At 42.3% G+C, this 18,363-nt stretch overlaps 1 protein-coding gene across 1 annotated transcript in view; it reads right to left on the bottom strand.

Moving 5' to 3' along the window:
• Nucleotides 1-18,363, bottom strand: part of Trpm6 (transient receptor potential cation channel subfamily M member 6) — a 128,431-nt gene that overhangs the window by 67,862 nt on the left and 42,206 nt on the right. The window contains exons 15-22 of the mRNA XM_036178615.1: nucleotides 16,742-16,843; nucleotides 14,938-15,218; nucleotides 12,639-12,867; nucleotides 9,189-9,341; nucleotides 6,476-6,622; nucleotides 4,157-4,285; nucleotides 2,734-2,985; nucleotides 179-353 (exon numbers count right to left, since the gene is read on the bottom strand). Of these exons, the coding sequence (XP_036034508.1) occupies nucleotides 179-353; nucleotides 2,734-2,985; nucleotides 4,157-4,285; nucleotides 6,476-6,622; nucleotides 9,189-9,341; nucleotides 12,639-12,867; nucleotides 14,938-15,218; nucleotides 16,742-16,843 (1,468 nt within the window). The remainder of the gene's footprint in view (nucleotides 1-178; nucleotides 354-2,733; nucleotides 2,986-4,156; nucleotides 4,286-6,475; nucleotides 6,623-9,188; nucleotides 9,342-12,638; nucleotides 12,868-14,937; nucleotides 15,219-16,741; nucleotides 16,844-18,363) is intronic.

Here is an 18,363-nt window from a genome sequence, read left to right as displayed (position 1 = left end):
GTAGGATAAGATAAATCACAACCCTGGGGCCCTCTGTGAATATTTGGCCCCTTAACTTCACAGAATTCCACACACTTCACACATTTAAAAGATTCTCGTGAATACTTTCCAGATTCATTTTTTGCTCTGAGTATCTACAAGGGTTCTGATTCTGCATGAGGGCAAACCCCATATGTACCATCTATCTCTGAAGCATAGACTTCTCCATACATCATCCAATATGGCTCAAATACAATATCTCGAGCCAGGCGCCACGAAGGAGGCTCGTTGGGTGAGAGGATGGCTTTTCGAGCCACACCAAAGCTCAGCAGGACAATGGCCATCATGATCACAATGTAGAACATGTTTGCTGCCTGCAAAACAGCACAGCACAACCAGAATTTACCACACATCAAGCCCTAGCAGTCATCACTACACACTTATAGGTAGCTAGACAGTCTAGTTAGTGGTTGAAACCCCTCCATCCAAAACAGCTCAGTTCTCTCGGGCTAAGTAATTTTTTTTTTCTCTGAATAGTATATCCTTTACACAATGACATCTATGGAGTCACATGGTATGCAGAAATTACAAATAGAGACTTTTTCTATAAGCAGTCATCAAATATTAACTGGGTTTTTGGACTGGCTAGTACCCAACTTTTGATCAATTAAGTCAAAGATTTGGTTAGAAAATATTTTAAAAGGACAAGGTATATTCAAATTATTCCAATGACTGTTCCCAGAATTATCTCCCAGAACTCCCAGAGCCATGTAGTATCTTGGGAACTGATTATACCAGTTTCCCTCCATCTTGTAAAATATATCAACTCAACCCACATGGTCAGTGTGGCAGACTCAGAAGTCACCATGTTTCCACTTTCTCAGCATTTATTATCTTGTTATGTGGTGACTACAAGATCCAAGTAGCCAATAGTCTGGAGAGCGACAACAGTGACTTCGTCTGGGCTGTTAAACATCACTCTTGTCGCTGTCAAAGGAGTCCCCAGAAAGGGCTAAGTGGCATGGCTATGCCACAAAGGAGAAATTCTGCTTCCTGGAGTCAGCAGTTAGAAAACCTTTCATACCTGCTTCAGGGAGAAAAGACCTTGTGCCAAATCACTGAAATGTACTAGTTATCTCACATAGCTCCTCTAAGATATGTGACACTACCAACATCAGAGGATGCATTTATGGTTGAAGAAAAAAGTGGTGAAGAAAAAGAAAATCTGAGAGCTGGGTGGAAACTCAGCATTAGAGTTGTCTCTCATGCATGAGGCCCTAGGTTCAATCCCCAGTCTGGCCAGAAGGAGAAAGAAGAGGAGGAAGATAAGAGGGGAGTGGGGAGAGAGGGAAACAGAAGCAGCAAGGCCCATCTTGAGGCTCTGCAGGTCCTTCTCCCTCTGTCTTCCCCTTTCTGCACTACCCCTGAGCCTCCAGAACATGACCTTTCCTTGTATTCTAGAAGCAAATGCCAATAGAATCTTCATGTTGTATATCTAGAGGGAAGATCTTTGGGTACCTTCAAAATTCCAGATTGCAAAATTTGGCACAATGTTCAGCAAGCTCAGTGCATAGACTAAAGTCAGGCCACCTACTGTGGGAGCCTGGATTCCCGACATATGTTCATGAGGGACTTATTTAATTTCCATTTCCTTGTACATAAAAAATAGATGACACCACTTATTTCATTAAATTGCTACAAACATTGTGAGTTAATATATTCAAAACACCTAGTCCAGTGTGTGGTGCACAGTGAGTACTACTAAAGAGTAAGAGAGAGTGAGTGACAAAAGAATGAGTTAGCACGTCCAGAGAAACATTCTTGGTGGTAGCCTTACACAAATCAAGGACCAGTGTGACTCAATCTCATACGGCCAGCCCTCACAAAGGGCTAAACTAAGTGTTCCTATTAACTACCTAGTGTGCCGTCCAAGCCTATTTTACATACAAGTTTATGGTTAGCCAGAAATGAGTCAATATGCCTCTAGAAACAATTCAAACATTTAACTAGTGGGCTAGGGAGATGGTGCCATGTTAAAATGCTTGCTGGACCTGAGACTAGATTCCCAGAAAGCATTTGAAAGGCAAGCATAGTATGGGTTCTGGGAATTCCCTAGCCAGCCAGTTTAGATTAAACAGTGAGGCTTCAAGTTCAGTAAATAGCATGTGATTCAAAAACTGAGGTAGAGAGAGATGGCATTTTGAATGAGGATAGCCCCTATAGGCTCACATGTTTGAATGTTTGGTCCCCCAGGTGGTGGAATTGTTTTGGAAGGATTAGGAGATGTGACCTTGATGGAGGAGGTGTGCCATTGGGAGTGGGCTCTGGAGTTTCAAAGCCCATACCATAGTTAGCTTTCTAGCTGCCTGATGCTTGTGGACCAGATGTCAGCTCTCAGCTACTGCCCCAGGGCCGTGCCTGCCCACCTGTTGCCATGCTCCCCACCATGATGGCCATGGACTCTAATCCCCTGGAAGCATGAGGCCCCAAATTAAATTATTTCTTTTTATAAGTTGCCTTGGCCATGTTGTCTCTTCACAGCAATAGAAAAAATAACTAAGCCAAGTGCAATGGTGGAAGACACGCAACACTGAGTTCTGCCCTCTACACAGGTAAAACCAGGTGAGGACATGCACAAACACATGTGTGTACATATGCAAACATCATAGGAGAGAAAGCTAAAGTATGAGATAGGAAACATGACAGTGGAGCCACCAAAAGGGGACATTCATGTATAAAATGAGACTTACATACCATTTTTGCAATCATGGTCACATACGGACCTGCATGTTGATTCACAGCAAAGAAGTCCATGAGCCGAGAGAACCAGAATATGATGTCTATGCAATAGATGAGTCTTCCTGCAGTATGCAAAGGGGGGTGTCCCCACCGTAGGCCAAAACCAATGGAAAAGAGGCCAATAGCCACAGTTTCTATGAGGTTCCAGTATTCACTCAGCCACATCTTCACCTTTTGAGTAAACTTGCTTGGTTCTGAAATGCATATCTAAAGGGAGAAAGAGGAAATTTTAAAGAAGGGTACAGGATTGGGAATGGAGTAGAGTGGTAGAGCACTTGCCTCCAACACACAAAGCCCCAAGACCATAGTTAGAAGGGAATACCATCAATAGTATCTTTTTAAATCAATTAACCCACAATTTAAAGAGTTAAACAATTCCTACCAAATTTTACATCAGCACCAGGGCATTTCAGACCTCAGTACTGCGGTGTGGCTCTGCCTATGATTCTGCTTCATGAGCTGAGAGCGAAGAATGCTGACTAGAAACCCAGCAGTCCCATGAGCTGGTCCTACAGCTGCTTCTGAGTGAGCTCTTGGCAAACCACAAAGAACATGACGTTGGAACTGACTAGTATAAAAAACTTCCCTTGCAACCCTATGGCAGACACACTGTAATGTAAACAGTAAGCTTGTTTTCCCTAAAATATAAAAACCATGGTAGAATTCAAATAGTGTTTCTCTGCTATAAACTTTATTAGCAGATGATGTAGTATAGTTAGCATAGAATGTTGGCCAAATTACCACGGGAACAAAACAAATGTATAGGCATACAGAACATGCACAGATAGCTAGGACAATCAAAGTCATAACTATTTGGGATTATACTTATAATTGCATTAAGAGTGCTAACTTTTAAGTGACCAATGGCAAAGTAGAAATGAAAATGTTTTTAGTTTTGTTTCCTCAACTCTTGAACTACTTCTCTCAGAAGGATATCCGGCTTCAGGTTTCAAGGGTGTTTACTAGGAACTTCCTTATGCGGTGAATGTATTCCTTACATATTATGCAACCTTGGCCATTCATGTGTCACTCTCTTGGGTAAAACTGACAATATGTAGGGAAAGCTGGGTGATTAAAAATCCATGTCACAAAGAAAGCTACATCATGGGAAACAAACAGCTGGAGGGCACTGCCTATTGTGCCTTGAGTAATAAACACAACAAGACTGTGCTTCAAATGGTTGTTTTTAACATTCAGCAGAAAGTATTTGGTAAGGATAAAGGAAGGAAATCAGAAACTTTTCCCTGAGCAATCTTCTTATAGCCAAAGTGGAATCAGTATGCTCTCTCTCCTTCACACACTTGACATGGGTCCATTGTCACCTCCAAGGCCTAGAACACCTCTTCCAGAGGTGCACAGAAGACACAGGAGCACTCACCTCCCTGACCTTCTCAATGGCATTGGTGAAGATGTAAATGATGACAAGCCACTCTTGCACGCTGGGTTCAGGCTGCATCTCCACCAACACTGTGTAAGTGAACAGCATGAGGAATGCCAAGTAAGCCATCTGTGAGGGACACACATTCCCTGGATGTGAGCTCAAGTGACCACGAAGGATGCCAAGCAGAGCTCTGGAGACAGAGCCCAGAAGAAGCATACTTCTACATGACAACATGAAAATATAACTGGGACCACCTTCTGATCATGGATGACTCGATGTCAAGGAAAACATAAGTATCTACAGTCTAGGAATGAAAATCTCAGTTTGCCAGTAAAGGGAGGAGATGCTATCCTATAAGCACTAACCATCGCAGCATGCACAATGGCAAGCTAGTAGAAGACCAGGAGAGAATCTCATGCCTTCCCTCTAGTTTTAACTTGGAAAATACGTATGCCAAGAATGCTAGATGAACAATGTGAGTGGATGCCTATCTTCACAGTAAGCTGACATTCACTCCTACTAGAGGGTTATTTTATAATGATTAAAATGTCATTTGGCTAGGGAGATGGAGAGATGACTCAGCAGTTAAGAGCACATACTGCTCTTCCTTGAGCAACTGAATTCAGTTCCCAGCTCAGCTCACAACTGCCTGTAACTCAAGTTCCAGGGTATTTGGAACTGTCTTATGGACTCTAAGGATTCTTGCATGTACAAACATACACATTCACAATAGATCGATAGATAGATGATAGATAGATACATAGATACATAGATACATAGATACATAGATACATAGATACATAGATGATAAATGTGAAGAAGAAGAGGAAGAAGAAGAAGAAAGTGGAAAGAAATTCAGGATAGCACCTGATGTCAACTTCTGGACTTCACATACATGCATGCACAGCTGCACAAACGCAGCCCTATATGAATATGTACAAATGAAGAGATTAGTAATCTAGGTATAATATACAATAGTTAACATAGTCTACCGAGTATCAGGCAAAGTGTTGAGTGCATGTCCACATAGACCACAGCAAATATGTGGGAGTCAGTCCTCTCCTTCCACCTTGTAGGTTCTGAGTCAAACTCAGGTTGTCAAGCTAACAGCAAGTGTTCTTGCCTTGGAGGCATCTTTTTGAACCACCTCTGTTTTAACTTTGAGTCATGGATGTTCACTGAACCTGGAACTCACTGATATAGCTGAACAAACTGGCCAGTGAGCTGGAGGGATCTGCTGGTTTCTACCTTCCCAGTGCTGGGATCACAGAAACATTACACCAGACCTAGCTTTTCACATGGATGCTGGGGATGCGAACCTGGGTCTTCATGTTAGTACTGCAGTCACTTGACCTACTGAGCCATCACTCCAGTCCTAGACTTGATGTTTAGAAACAGATAACTGTCATCCAGAGATGTATATTTATTATGTGTATCAAGTATGTGGCCAACTCAATATTCTGACATGCTAATATTATGAACATTTAGATAGACATCCTGGTACAGTCACACTTCAAATGTTTTTTGGAATATAAAACATTAGCTGCGATCAATATAAATATAGATAAACATTAGAAAAATAAGTGCTACCAAATACATGTGAGAAATGCTCAATACACATATAGCCACTATCCACAGCAGATCAGAGTTTGATCTCACAACTCATGCTTTCAATAGTCTTCTTACAGTCAAATCATATGTTATTGAAGGCCAAAAAAGGCATTATTCTTACAAAACAATTGATTCAACGGATGTTTTTATTTATTACTTATTTATTTTGCCTGATAAAGGGAAAGAACCCACCAGCTACCCACCAATTCATTGTACCTAAATATCCCAAATGTCAGTCTTGGCTGTGCTGAGTCTAAGCACTCCCAGAGAAAAACATACTCTGAGAATGGCCTCACACCTATAATCCCAGCATTCAGGAGGCAGAGACGGGAGCACTACTCCAAGTTCAAAACCAACCTAAGCTATGTCTTCCTGGCAGTTCTAGCTGCCAAGGGTTTATAGTGAAAGTCAATGCCAAATTAAACACAAGCGGAAAAACAAAACAAACCAGGATGCCAGGGGTAATGAGAAAAGGGAGATGCTCATTCAGAAACACACACACACACACACACACACACACACACACACACACACACACACACACACACTGTCTTGTCTCCTCCCACCTGCCTACTTTGTTATCCTCCCTTTCATTTTTTTAAATGAAATTCCTACATTTTTATCTCAGGTTAGCAATGAGACATACCATTAGTAACATAATCATAAGCTACTAATTGTCATTAACACTATCATAATGAGACCAACCGTGTAAAACCAAAACTTGACAAAGGGAGCGCTGTAGAACTCGTAGACTCTCCTTGTCCAGGGGAGGCTCTGTGGCCCATTTCTTAAGTCCAAGTGCAGATTTTCATCCAGTTTCTCATCAGGGCCTCTTTCCAAATCATAGTTTTTCTGAAAATTAAGCAACAATGTTGTAGACTAGAGGTATAGCTGAGTGGTAGAACTCCTGGGTTATTTGTATAAACTCCTGGGTTCAATTCCCAGGTCCTCTGCCACCAGGAAGAATGATAAACAACAATAAATAGATCTCCCTCTCACCCTCCCACTTTTTGAAACATGGTCTTACCCTCACAGGCTTGAAACTCACACAGATCAGCCTGCCTCTGCATCTCCAGAGCTAGGATTAAAGTCTTGCATCACCATAACCTGCCATCATTATTTCTGGCTGAGACAGGTAATCTTAATTACCAACTTGACATATCAAAGAAAAAGAACTCTCAAATGAAGAGTTGCCTCAGAAGATTGCCCTGTGGGAATGTCTGTGGGGCACTTTCTGGATTGTTGATCTACGTAGGCAGTCCCAGCCCACAGTGAGCAGCACCATCCCTGGGCAGGTGGGCCTGGGTTATATGAGATGTCACTGGCCTTGCTGTAAACCATTAGCTCTTAGACATGTTTGTTGTCTCTCTCTTGGCCATACCTCATATATAGCCTACCAAGTGAAAACTCATCATTACTGTGGGGGAGTGGGAATGGCTGGACAAGTGTAGTCAATCATTTTTGCTTAAGATGAATACAAAGAGTAAAAACAACATCCATTTTTTATCATCACAAGCCAGTCATAATAGAACATTCTTGAACAACTCTTTGACTAAATGTTTCAAATTGAAGAATGCTAAGGTTTCATGGATATTTTCAGATCATTGGCCTATCATGGCAGAGGCCACATCTGCCTTAGTTTATTCACTGAATTAGTCAATTGATGTGACCACACCTAAACCATATCAGTTGATTAATTCAGTGATTGAACTAAGGGACAACTGTTATAGTGGGACCCCAGTCAGGGGGTTTCAAGAACTTACTACATGTTTTTAATGTTACAAGCACACATTTACCTGCCATTCTGTGAAGAAATCGTGTGTCCTTTGAGAACAGTTCTGAGATGCATGCACCAGTTCTCCACAAAATCTCAAGAGCTGATGAGTCCATCATTCTACAGAGTCTGTGAGAGCCGAAAGTGGAATTGTACCGTACCACTGGCAGACTCTTGTCTATGTCCTGTGAGATTTGTGTGTACATTTTAAGTAGATGGGCGATGCGCAGCCTTCTTCCTTGCTCTGCTTCTACTAGCAAGCTAAACTTGGTGAGCACAATCAAACAGGCATACATCTGAGCAGAGCACCTCTGCACCAGGCCTGTGTGATATCACTAGGGGTGAGGTCAGCACTGTACTTCTTCCCTTTGCTGGGTTTGGACCTGGGACCAGCACAAACGTAACCACATGACTAGCCCAGGCTTTTAAGAGATTCCTCATGCATTCTACACACAGTAGAAGGCACTTGGCTTCCTGGATTCCAAGGATTCAAGATGGAACTAGGAAGAAGGGCGGGAGGGAGATAGGGGGATATACACACACCTAACCAGGAGCAATAACTAAAGTCCTTAATGACATGAAAGTGGCAGATCTCCAGGGCATCAGAATGCACAGATGCTAAACCTATGACCAACAACTGTTAGCCACAAAACACTAATTACAGTTAATCTTCATTTAGTATTTGGAGAACAAATAATATTTAAATAAATAGATCATACATGCCAAAGCACATCAGATAAGATATTAAAGGCACTTCATTTAGTGTAAGTAGCATAGAGGCAGCTTTATGAGTCATGGTCAGAGTGGGAGCAGAGAGCGCACTCACAGCATCCTGGACACCTGGCTGTGACAGTCAGCTGCCGAGGAAGGGAACCAGCCCTGAGGAGAGCGCAAATCCAGAGCCCATCCAGAGCTACTGAATGTGAAGGATGAGATAGATATGTGGGAGGGTCAACAAAACTCTTTTGTCACATTTGTTTGGGAGGTACATGTGTGTCACAGCATGTGTGTGGAGGTCAGAGGACCACCTACCTGTTGGGGTCAGTTCTCTCCTTCCTGTGTGTTAGGTCAGGGGATGAACTCAGGTTGCCAGCCTTGGCAGCAAGTACCCTCACCCACTGAACCATCTCTAGGGCCCATCAACACAAATTCAAAATGTCTTTACAGATGAGAAGCACAGGAGTGTGTGGCAGTGTTAATGGAGGCTTGAAGTGGTAAGTTGATCCGTTCTGACCCTCTCAGAGCAATGCTGAGACAGCTGGTGGACAGGATGCCTTTGTCTTTGAAGCAGAAATGGAATACTTTGCTTACATGCTCCATACCGGTAGATATTACACAGAGGGAACTAAACGTTTGATTGATGAATCAGCCCTGGGCTTTTAGAGTAATGTGTAGCCCCAGGGTGGTTTGTAACTTCACTGGACTGAAACATTGGCCAGAAATTCAAAGCCATTCTGGGAAGCATAGCAAGAAAGCAACACACACAGAGGTGTGTAAAGGGAGTATGGTTAATAAGTACCCCACTAACGATAAAAAGGCAAACATTTTGTTTAACAGATACCTATTACAGATAAGCTCGATGGTTTGGCATCTCTGCACACAGTTATGCCCTGGAAACTCAATTTGCAACAGAAGTGTACTCACCACACAAGCATTTTCTTTGGTGTTACTGAGGCTCTGGTCACTGTAATTCCATGTAAACTGGAAATCCTGGGATTGTGGGACATGGGACATCTCAGCTTTGCTTTTAAATTCCAATGTCAGAATCATGGGTGGTAAAAGGATACTGATGATTATCTGCAAAGGAGACAAGATAAAGATGAGCAGAGGACAAAGGACACATCTTAACAACAGATGTAAAAATAAGTGTGTGTAGATAGTCCGATCCACTCCCGGCTCAATGTCTATCCTGAGTCTACATATATTTTAACTCAACTATTTTCAGTTCTCCAAATGTGTCTGTCAGCTCTGTGGAAAGGTAGACAGAGGGGTGTTCATTCACAGTTGTTTGCAAGGCAAAAAAAAAAAAAATAGTAACAGTCTCAATGGACAGATGAAATGGAACAACCTAACAGTGGAATGCAATGCTAATGTTGAAAAAGGCAAACGTAAGGGCTGGAAAGACGTCTCAGTGGTTCAAAGCACTGGCTGCTCTTGTCCAGGACCTGGGTTCAGTTCCCAGCACTTACATGACAGCTCACAACAGTCTATAACTCCATTTTCAGAAGATCTGATGCCTTGTTCTTCCTCTGTTGGCACCAGGCATGCATGTGGTACGCATACATGCATGCATGCAAACATTCATATACATAAGTAAAAATAAATAAAACTATTTTTAAAAAAACAGATAAGAAATTAAGTGTAATTTTTATAAAGAGTAAAATTAAACATTTTAACTATCCATACTTGAAAGTTTTTTATGTGTATGGGTGTTTGCCTGCATGTGCACTATATGACATGCAGTACATGCAATGCCCACAGAGGCCAGAAGAGGGCATCAGACCCCTTGGAACTGGAGTTACAGACTGTCATGACTAGCCAAGTAGGTACTGAGATCAAACCTGACTCGTCTGGAAGGGCAGCTAGTGCTCTCAACCACTGTACAATCTCTCCAGCCCCAACTTAAAAGTTTAAAACTACATACGTCACACTTGTTTCCCCTGCAAAAACCTATGCCTGAGGGTGAAGTTAGAGGTATGATTTTGTGGTGACTACATTATTTTAATAATTCAGTCATTAAATAGAAATTACCATATAAAACATTAAATTTTATGTCATAAACTTGAGACTATAAAAGATCCATCTCCTATCTTGTACAACCCATCATCTGCCAGAAAAACCTAAGGGATAGTTCAAGCATTTTTCACTAGGCCACCACACGTTGCACATTAACAGTTTTTGAAAGGAATTTTTACATTCAATTTTTTATAGCCTCTCAAGATAAACAGTTTAAAATATTTACTACATTTGTGAAAGCCAACTTGTTGGATGTTCTGTCTTTCTTCCAACTAATGTTCTGTCTCAGTATCCTGGAGTTCACTGACCAAAAGTTAGATTAACCCACCATCCCGCCATCCTGATTTAGGAGATGAAGTCAAAGGCTTGCCAACCTTGCTTTCTTTCTCATGCTGAAACAGCCGTCTAAGTTTTATTTTAAACTGTGATCTGTGAACTCTCTTAGGCTCTAGTACTAACACGATTGCCATGTCTGTGCCTCATATATTACTCCTCCGAGTGTAAAAACTCCATAGTCAGATGCACAGTCCAGTTCCACTGCCCTGGAGAAGCACCACAGCACGATCACAAATAACCTACTTCCAAGGAGAGGTTGGAGTCTGACATACTAAATGATTTAAATCAGTTTTCCCATCCAAATTGCTCTCCGTGATGCTCCTACAATCTCATCCACATGGGAGTGTTCTGACAAGGACATTCCAAACTTATTTGCAAATGTGCTTCAGAAACTCACAGGCCAATATGGGTAACTGGACTGTTGGCACCTGAGAACAATGGTTCCTAGAGTTTGGGGACTTCATACAGCAAGCTGCCTCAGCCTTGTAATCAGTGCATGCATGTTTGGAGAAAAATGCTGAGACTTGCCTTGCTTAAATCTCCTCTCTATGTCTCCCTCTGTCTCTGTCTCTCTCTGTCTCTCTCTGTCTCTCTCTCTGTCTCTCTCTCTGTCTCTCTCTGTGTCTCTCTCTGTGTCTCTCTCTCTCTGTCTCTCTGTCTCTCTCTCTGTCTCTCTCTCTGTCTCTCTCTCTCTCTCTCTCTCTCTCTCTCTCTCTCTCTCTCTCTCTCTCTCTCTCTCTCTCTGTTTCTCTCTCCCACACACCCCTGTCACATTATGAAGTATATAAAAGACAAAAATCCATTAAGTTCTTGGTAACAGTTGCTGTGGATATCACTCTGTATAAATAAAATGCTGCTGGCGGGTAAGAGAGATTTGTCCTGACTGGGCCAGGCAGGAAAACTCTAACTACAAACAGTGTTTCTAGAAGTTAATGTGCGCACTATATGGGGCAAATACTACTTCAGGCACTCAGCTGCAGCCTTCTTATGATGAGGAATTTGCAAGCAGCTACTTCCAGAGCTGGGTAAGTAGAGGCAGACCCATCCCACCTCTGTTTTGTCACTTCCAGACCTGAAGTCAAAGTGGGTCAGAGGAGAACTTTGGAAAATGATGCTTTTTCTCTGGCATTTTGTGACATGTAGGACATAATTTTTGATGGACAATTTTTTTATTTCTCTCTCATTGACAGACATTAAAACACACACAGCCTTTCCTATCTTTTGCAATACTTATTTTGTTGAGTTTGCTATAGCGTACCTACTAAAAAAATCATATTTTATAATTACTATCCTGTTTAAGATATGCTATGTTTTTAGTAACTGTAGGAAGAACATAACTGAAATGTAAAACATAGTCTCATGTAGCTCTTAACATCAAGCTTCATCCCCTTCTATTGATTTCACGAACACACACACTTTGAGGCTAACAGATGAAAAGCTCTATGCTTAGGCTCCACAATAAGCATTAGAAAACTTGGACACTGAATTTAGGTGCGCTTGATTTTAGATAACTGAAGAGGCTAAGCCTTTAGATATGATGAGTGGTATGAACAGTTGCTAGAGAAGAGCTTTATGAAGCAACCATGGAGTCCCTGAAGCAACACACTGATGAGGAGAGCGAGAAAAATTGCTGATTCTATGCAGTTTCTTGTCTACTGATATTTATTTGTTTTCTGGCACTGGGGACCAAACCCCAGGGCTTGTGTATGTTGTTCAAGCACTGTACGAGTGAGCGATGCACCCAACCCATTGGGATTCTTACGCCCTGTTTCTGTTGGGATTCTCAGAAGCACTGCTGTTTGGCACAGTGAAGTGTTGCTTCTGTTTGCTTCTGACAGCCTTCACACGAGAATGGCCCTGTGGGGGCAAGGCAGCACAATCCTCAAGTTTTGAAAAGTCACTATGTGGAAAGCAGTGTAGAGCACCTGGAGGAAGGTGTTGTTTGCAGAGGATTCACCTGGAACTCAAGAGCACTGACCTTCACAGTACACAGACAATGTGAGCTATAGAAAAAGAATGTACCTTCAGCCAGGAGTTCTTCCTCATTTTCAGACGTCCCATCCACATGTCTGTCAGCAGCATTTGGGTACAAGAATGTGACACAAAAGGGCGCAGTCCTCCAGACACCGCCAGTTTCAAGCAGGTGGAATTACTCCAGTTCTTGAGTTCATAGGTCAACAGCTTCATGGCCATCGGCTCGTTCTGCTTGAAGGCCTTCTCCAACACATCCAGGGCAAGCTGGCCAAACTGCCTGGTGACACAGTGGGGACCAGAGAACACTTTAAAAGGTCGGTCAGAGCACCAGAAATGTTTTCAAGGACTAACTACGGCACACCAAAAAACGCCAGTTAATTGGACTGTGTGATCAAAACTTAATTAGGCTGTGTAATAAACAGCAATTTAATCTCAGCCATTAGGAGCTACAGCGGCTGCTCAGAAGCAGATCTGTCTCCCGTACAGAAGGTAGATGACTTGTCCTATTTTCCTGGTAGCCCAAAGTAGAATTTAATGTTTTTGTCAGAAGCTATTCCATGCCATGTGATGTACTATATTCATCCTGGTGTGGGTGTGTCTACATAATAAGACCTAATAGACAAATTCTGACAGAAAACACTGTGTCCAAGAAACATTGTGGCACCATGTTTTATTTAGTATTAGTATTAGTATTAGTATTAGTATTTTTACTTTTTAAAATAAAATCCTTAAATACTTAAGAAGCTAGACCCAGAAACCTTCTCCAGAAATGCTCTAGGTCTGTAATCATTAGCTTCCGTCACTCACTGAGCTTCCCTTTGTCGACAGGACTATAACACTTCAGTTATCAGATTAATGGAAACACCTCTCCTCTTTCTCATTCCTACCAGTGACTTTCTGACTCTTTTTTTTTTTTAATGGACCTTGATCACATGGGTTTTTTTCTCCTTTTTTTATTTATTATATTTGTGTTTTAATTTTACACATCAACCAAGGTTACCCCTGTCCTCCCCCATCCCGCCCCCGCTCCCACCCTCCCCCCAACCCCTCCCGCCCATTCCCATCTCCTCCAGGGCCAAGACACCCCTGGGGATTCAATTCAACCTGATGGATTCAGTACAGGCAGGTCCTGTCACCTCCTTCCAGGCTGAGCATGTGTCCCTGTGTAAGCCCAAGGTTCCAAACAGCCAGCTCATGCACTAAGGATAGGTCCGGGTCCCACTGCCTGGGTGCCTCCCAAATAGTTCAAGTTATTCAATTGTCTCACTTGGCTCCATCTGGGGCCTGGCGAGGATCTCTGCATCCACTTCCATCAGTTATTGGATGAGAGTTCCAGCACGATCGTTAGGGTGTTTGGCCATCTGATCATCAGACTAGACTTTCTGATTCTTTACTACAATGTGTGTGTTTGCTTGCCCAGCCTGAAAGACACCTAAGGTAAGCAGTCATCTTAACAACACCGAAGACTTTGGGGCTCCAAAGGGCTTTCTATGTCGTTCATTTCGAAAAACATTAACTGTCCTTAAGGAACTAAAGGCTGAAATAGACCGCTGACGAGAACAATTCAAAACTGGCTGCCCACGGGACTCAGTGCTCCTCACTGGAAGGTCACTTCTCTCCTATGTTCCACAGAGTTCCTTCTACTCTTTCCCACCCTTTCCTACAAGAATGCACAAGGTATAGGGTGATAGTCAACGTTGGCTGCTGGATGAACAGAATCAAAAAATAACTAGAAACCAGTATCACACTGGTCTGTGATCATGTTTCCAGGGCTTGGCATGTGAGTCTGAGTGAACTACATGAAGAAGATCCCTTGTCCAGTTGGATGGGCCCAGCCAGCCGCTCCTCCAGGGGCCCAAAGGGAATAAGTACAAAAAGTGAATTTGTCTCTGCCCTTGAGAGGTGAGACACCTCTCATGTGCCCTGGACATCAGCAGTCCAGGCTCCAGCCTCAAGATACTAAAGCTTATAGAACCAACACCCTCCCCCAGTTCAAAGGCCTTTCACTGAGAATCCTGCCATAGATTCCCTGGTTCTGAGGCCTCTGAAACTGAGAATCCTACCCTAGATTCTTAGCCATGTTTCTGGCATCCCTGGGTCTCCAGGATCCATACAGTCTGCCTTAGGACTTCTCAGTTACCAGAATCACTTAAGTCAATTCTCTTACAAACCCCCTCCCACATAACTGTCTATACACCCTACTGGTTCTGTCCCTTGGGGGATGCTTGACTAAAACACACAATTCTAAGTGAACCTATTTATCCTGTGGTAATGTGAGGGAGAAGGCAGCGTCTACACTTTCTGAAAGGTGTTGCTGTTTAGTGTGAAGTGAAGAGCAATGACCTACTCTGAGTAATTTTTCAGTTCCTCTGAGGTGTCATCCACCATGTTGCTTTCCTTAGCTTCCCGGGCCATGGCTCTATAGAGAATGCTAGCAATGACTGCCTTGACTGTGGTCTCTGCTCCATGCTGCCAGAAGAACATGGCCATCTTCTGCCTCTTCATTAGTACAGCCCACACCAGCAAGTCATTGTACGGGTAGAGAAAGCCAGCAGACTCGGGGTCCTCGGATAGGCTGTGTATTTCCTTTGATTTCTTCTTTGACTTGTGTGAGTCTCCAGGCTTGTCCTATCGCAAAGGAAAACAAAGTCCTGAGGACTCAGATGCACAATGCTTTGCTAAATATAACACAGCAAGTATCCCAGAGATACTTTTTAACTAGTTAATACCTTTGTTAGACTCCCCGCACTGAAGAAAAAAAGCAAAACAACAAACAAAAAGCCCAGATATCCCCCACAGTAGAGCTGTTAGTACAAACATCCAGCAAAACCAATTCAGTGTGCCCATTGTATGAGGCATGCAAAAGCAATCAGGGGTTGTAGCTCTGTGGCAAAGCGACCAACTGATATTCACAAAACCCTGAGTTCAATCTCAGAACTATAAAAAAAAAAAATGCATGTTTTATTAACAACGACATAGAACTTAGAAGGCCATGAGGACTGAGTTCAAACACAGTCCTGACTCCATAGTGAGACCTTGTCTCAAAATATGTGGAGTATCATTAAGATAAACCAGCAAGCATGGTTTGCCCTTTGATGGCAGTCTATTTGGGTAAGTAAGAATTTTATTTTAGATATTCTCTACTTCTACCTTAACAAGTTGATTTTTCATTATTCCTGTGAAGTGTGTCACTTGTGCTGCCAGCATACATTCAAATAGATCAATTTGCTTTATTTTATTCCAGTGACAATAAGCATTACCCCCCTGGCTAGCTGACCCTTTGCAGCTCAACTAACATGCCACCCAAACTCCCGGTGTGCCTTTGCGTGGCTTCCTGTCTCTGACTCAGTGCCCTGCATGATGTTACTACATTGAGAAAAGTGGAACCATTTCTCAGTCACCATTTTATCTCCTTCTGCCTGCTTAACTTCCCAGTTCAACCAAGTTCTCAGCAAAATGCTTGGGAAATAATAAAGGTTTTTAAGTAAGTATTTGTAATTTGAAGCATCATAGCAAAAACTATTAGAATGTTTCTCTTCTCTTTCTACAGATAAAAAAGAATCTATTCATTAATGGTGTCCGAGGGCTGTGCCAATAGCTGTGGGAAAGCAAACATCTTACAGACAATAGTGTATGATTTCCACGGAAATACTTAAGCAAGAGCATTCTGCCCCAGAGATGGGCAGGCTAAAGACACACATTTATTATCTTTGTTATACTGCAAAATTAGGATAAAACTAACTTCAAGAAGACTTAAGGAAAAAAAGATACAAAAGGAACATCTCCCAAAAGCTAAGTTACAAACAAATGATCCTCATATCCAACCAGGCTTGAATAAGAAAATTAAGAGTGTAGTGTTAGGCTAATTATTATGAATGTTCAATAGCATGGCATACACAGCCTGCCTGAGCCACCAACTGTACAAGGCAGAGAACCTGAGGGGCAAGCCCAGACAATCACTGGGTTGTCAGCACTCTTGTGTTGTTGGAGAGGAGCTGTGTCAGCAGTGATGCTCATGAATTACACCATCTGTTTATGGTCCTGGCAGATGATTCTTCATCAGCCCCTCCCTTTCTCCAGTATCAAACGAAGGAGTCATCTCAGTCTGCAAAACCAACTTCATTTTCAACTCTACAAACAAAGGCGCATACCTTGGATTTGTAGGGCTGGGCAGTCCTAAAGAACTGGGAATGCAGTGTGCTTTCTGAAGACTCTTTTCTGCTTCCCAAGGAATGTCTCTGGTGAAGGGGGTGCTGGGAAAGGCTCTGAGAAAAGCTGGTCACACTCTGGTGTATGTTGTTATTTTGTTTTTAAGGAAAGAAAAGGGAGAGAGATTTTTTTTAAAAAGATTATAATAAAGACAACGTATTCTTTCCAGACAATGACGAAAACTAAATATGTGTCCTCTCAATTACCCATCACTTCTGTCTCTTGTCGATGGTTAATAATTAATGTCTCTGGAAATTTGTCACTCAACAGCCTCCCCCAGTCTCCTGCTGATGAACACTATTATTTCCTGACATCTTTGAGAACATACTCTTTTGTTCACTTTTACGCACCTGAATTCCTTTCCTATGTAGAAATTCCTTTATAATCAATGGATGCTCTAGCCTCAGAGCAAGTTCAAAACAAACAATAAAATTTTATGGTTTTGATAAGAAAAGGTTTCCATTCCCAAAGAGCTCTAAGGTTAAGGTGAAGTTAGAAAGTTCTGGAATTTTTCCAGGTAGTATATAATATCTCCACTGCATGGGCATCAAATGAAATGTCAGCAAGTAAAAACACAAATATACAGAGACTAACATAAGAGCCTAGGATATGGACTCCAGGTTTGGAAAAACTCTACTCTCCTTCAGTTTGTGTTCTATGGATAGAAAATGAACATAGAAAGAATGAAGTTAAGAGTTTTCAGTGACAACAGCCAAGGTAGTGTCATCATTATTGTAATAGGGAATTAATAATATCAATATGGTAATAATCACAATGAGTATTGGTAAGTGACTCAAAGCTTGATCTGTAATAAGAATGTAGAGGGGTTTTTGTTATTCTCACAAGTTTGTGAAGAGGACATTAATATGCCCATTTCATGGATTGAAGACATAGACAGGTTATGTTTCAGATACCAAGTAAAGAGACAAATGGGATTTGATGTCAAACCACTCTGACTCCACACTATGTAGGTGCTAGCACTGTGGTCTGGCTGTAGTCTACACTGAAACACCATCACCTACACTCAAGAAAAAACAACTCGTGGAATGGAACGTGTCATACTAATGGACTGTTTCCAGAGCAAGCAGGAATGGCGCCTCCTAATAAACAGCAAACCAGCTGCACCAAGGTTACACAGAGATCCTATCCTCACCACCACACAGGAGCTTCACTCCTTTCAAAGGCAGTAGCTGATGCTGGGTGTCCTTCGGCCTCAGAAATCTCAGCAGAGATTATTTCCTAGGTGAGATGTGGTTTTCCATATTTTGCATGGTTTTGTGGGGTTGTTTTGTTCATTTCCTAAACTCAACTTGGGCTATCACTTCTCCAAATTCTTTATAAATGTCCCAAGTAGCTGGATAGCCCAGGTTCTTTATGGAGCTTCCCCCAAGCCGCATTCCAGTCTCATCCCTGTCCACCCATGACAAAGGTCTTAGTGTCACTGCAGAACCCCGCCCTGAGGTCTGAGCACTGTCCTCTGTTCCCACTTTTCTCTTTACATCAGTGTCTCGTGCTCCTTTTCTGGTGTCTGTATCTCTAAAGAGAACTCGACTCCTCTGACTAT

This window comes from Onychomys torridus, chromosome 1 (assembly GCF_903995425.1).
Source record: "Onychomys torridus chromosome 1, mOncTor1.1, whole genome shotgun sequence".
Classification (NCBI taxonomy): domain Eukaryota; kingdom Metazoa; phylum Chordata; class Mammalia; order Rodentia; family Cricetidae; genus Onychomys; species Onychomys torridus.
This window is presented reverse-complemented; position numbering and strand designations above follow the sequence as displayed.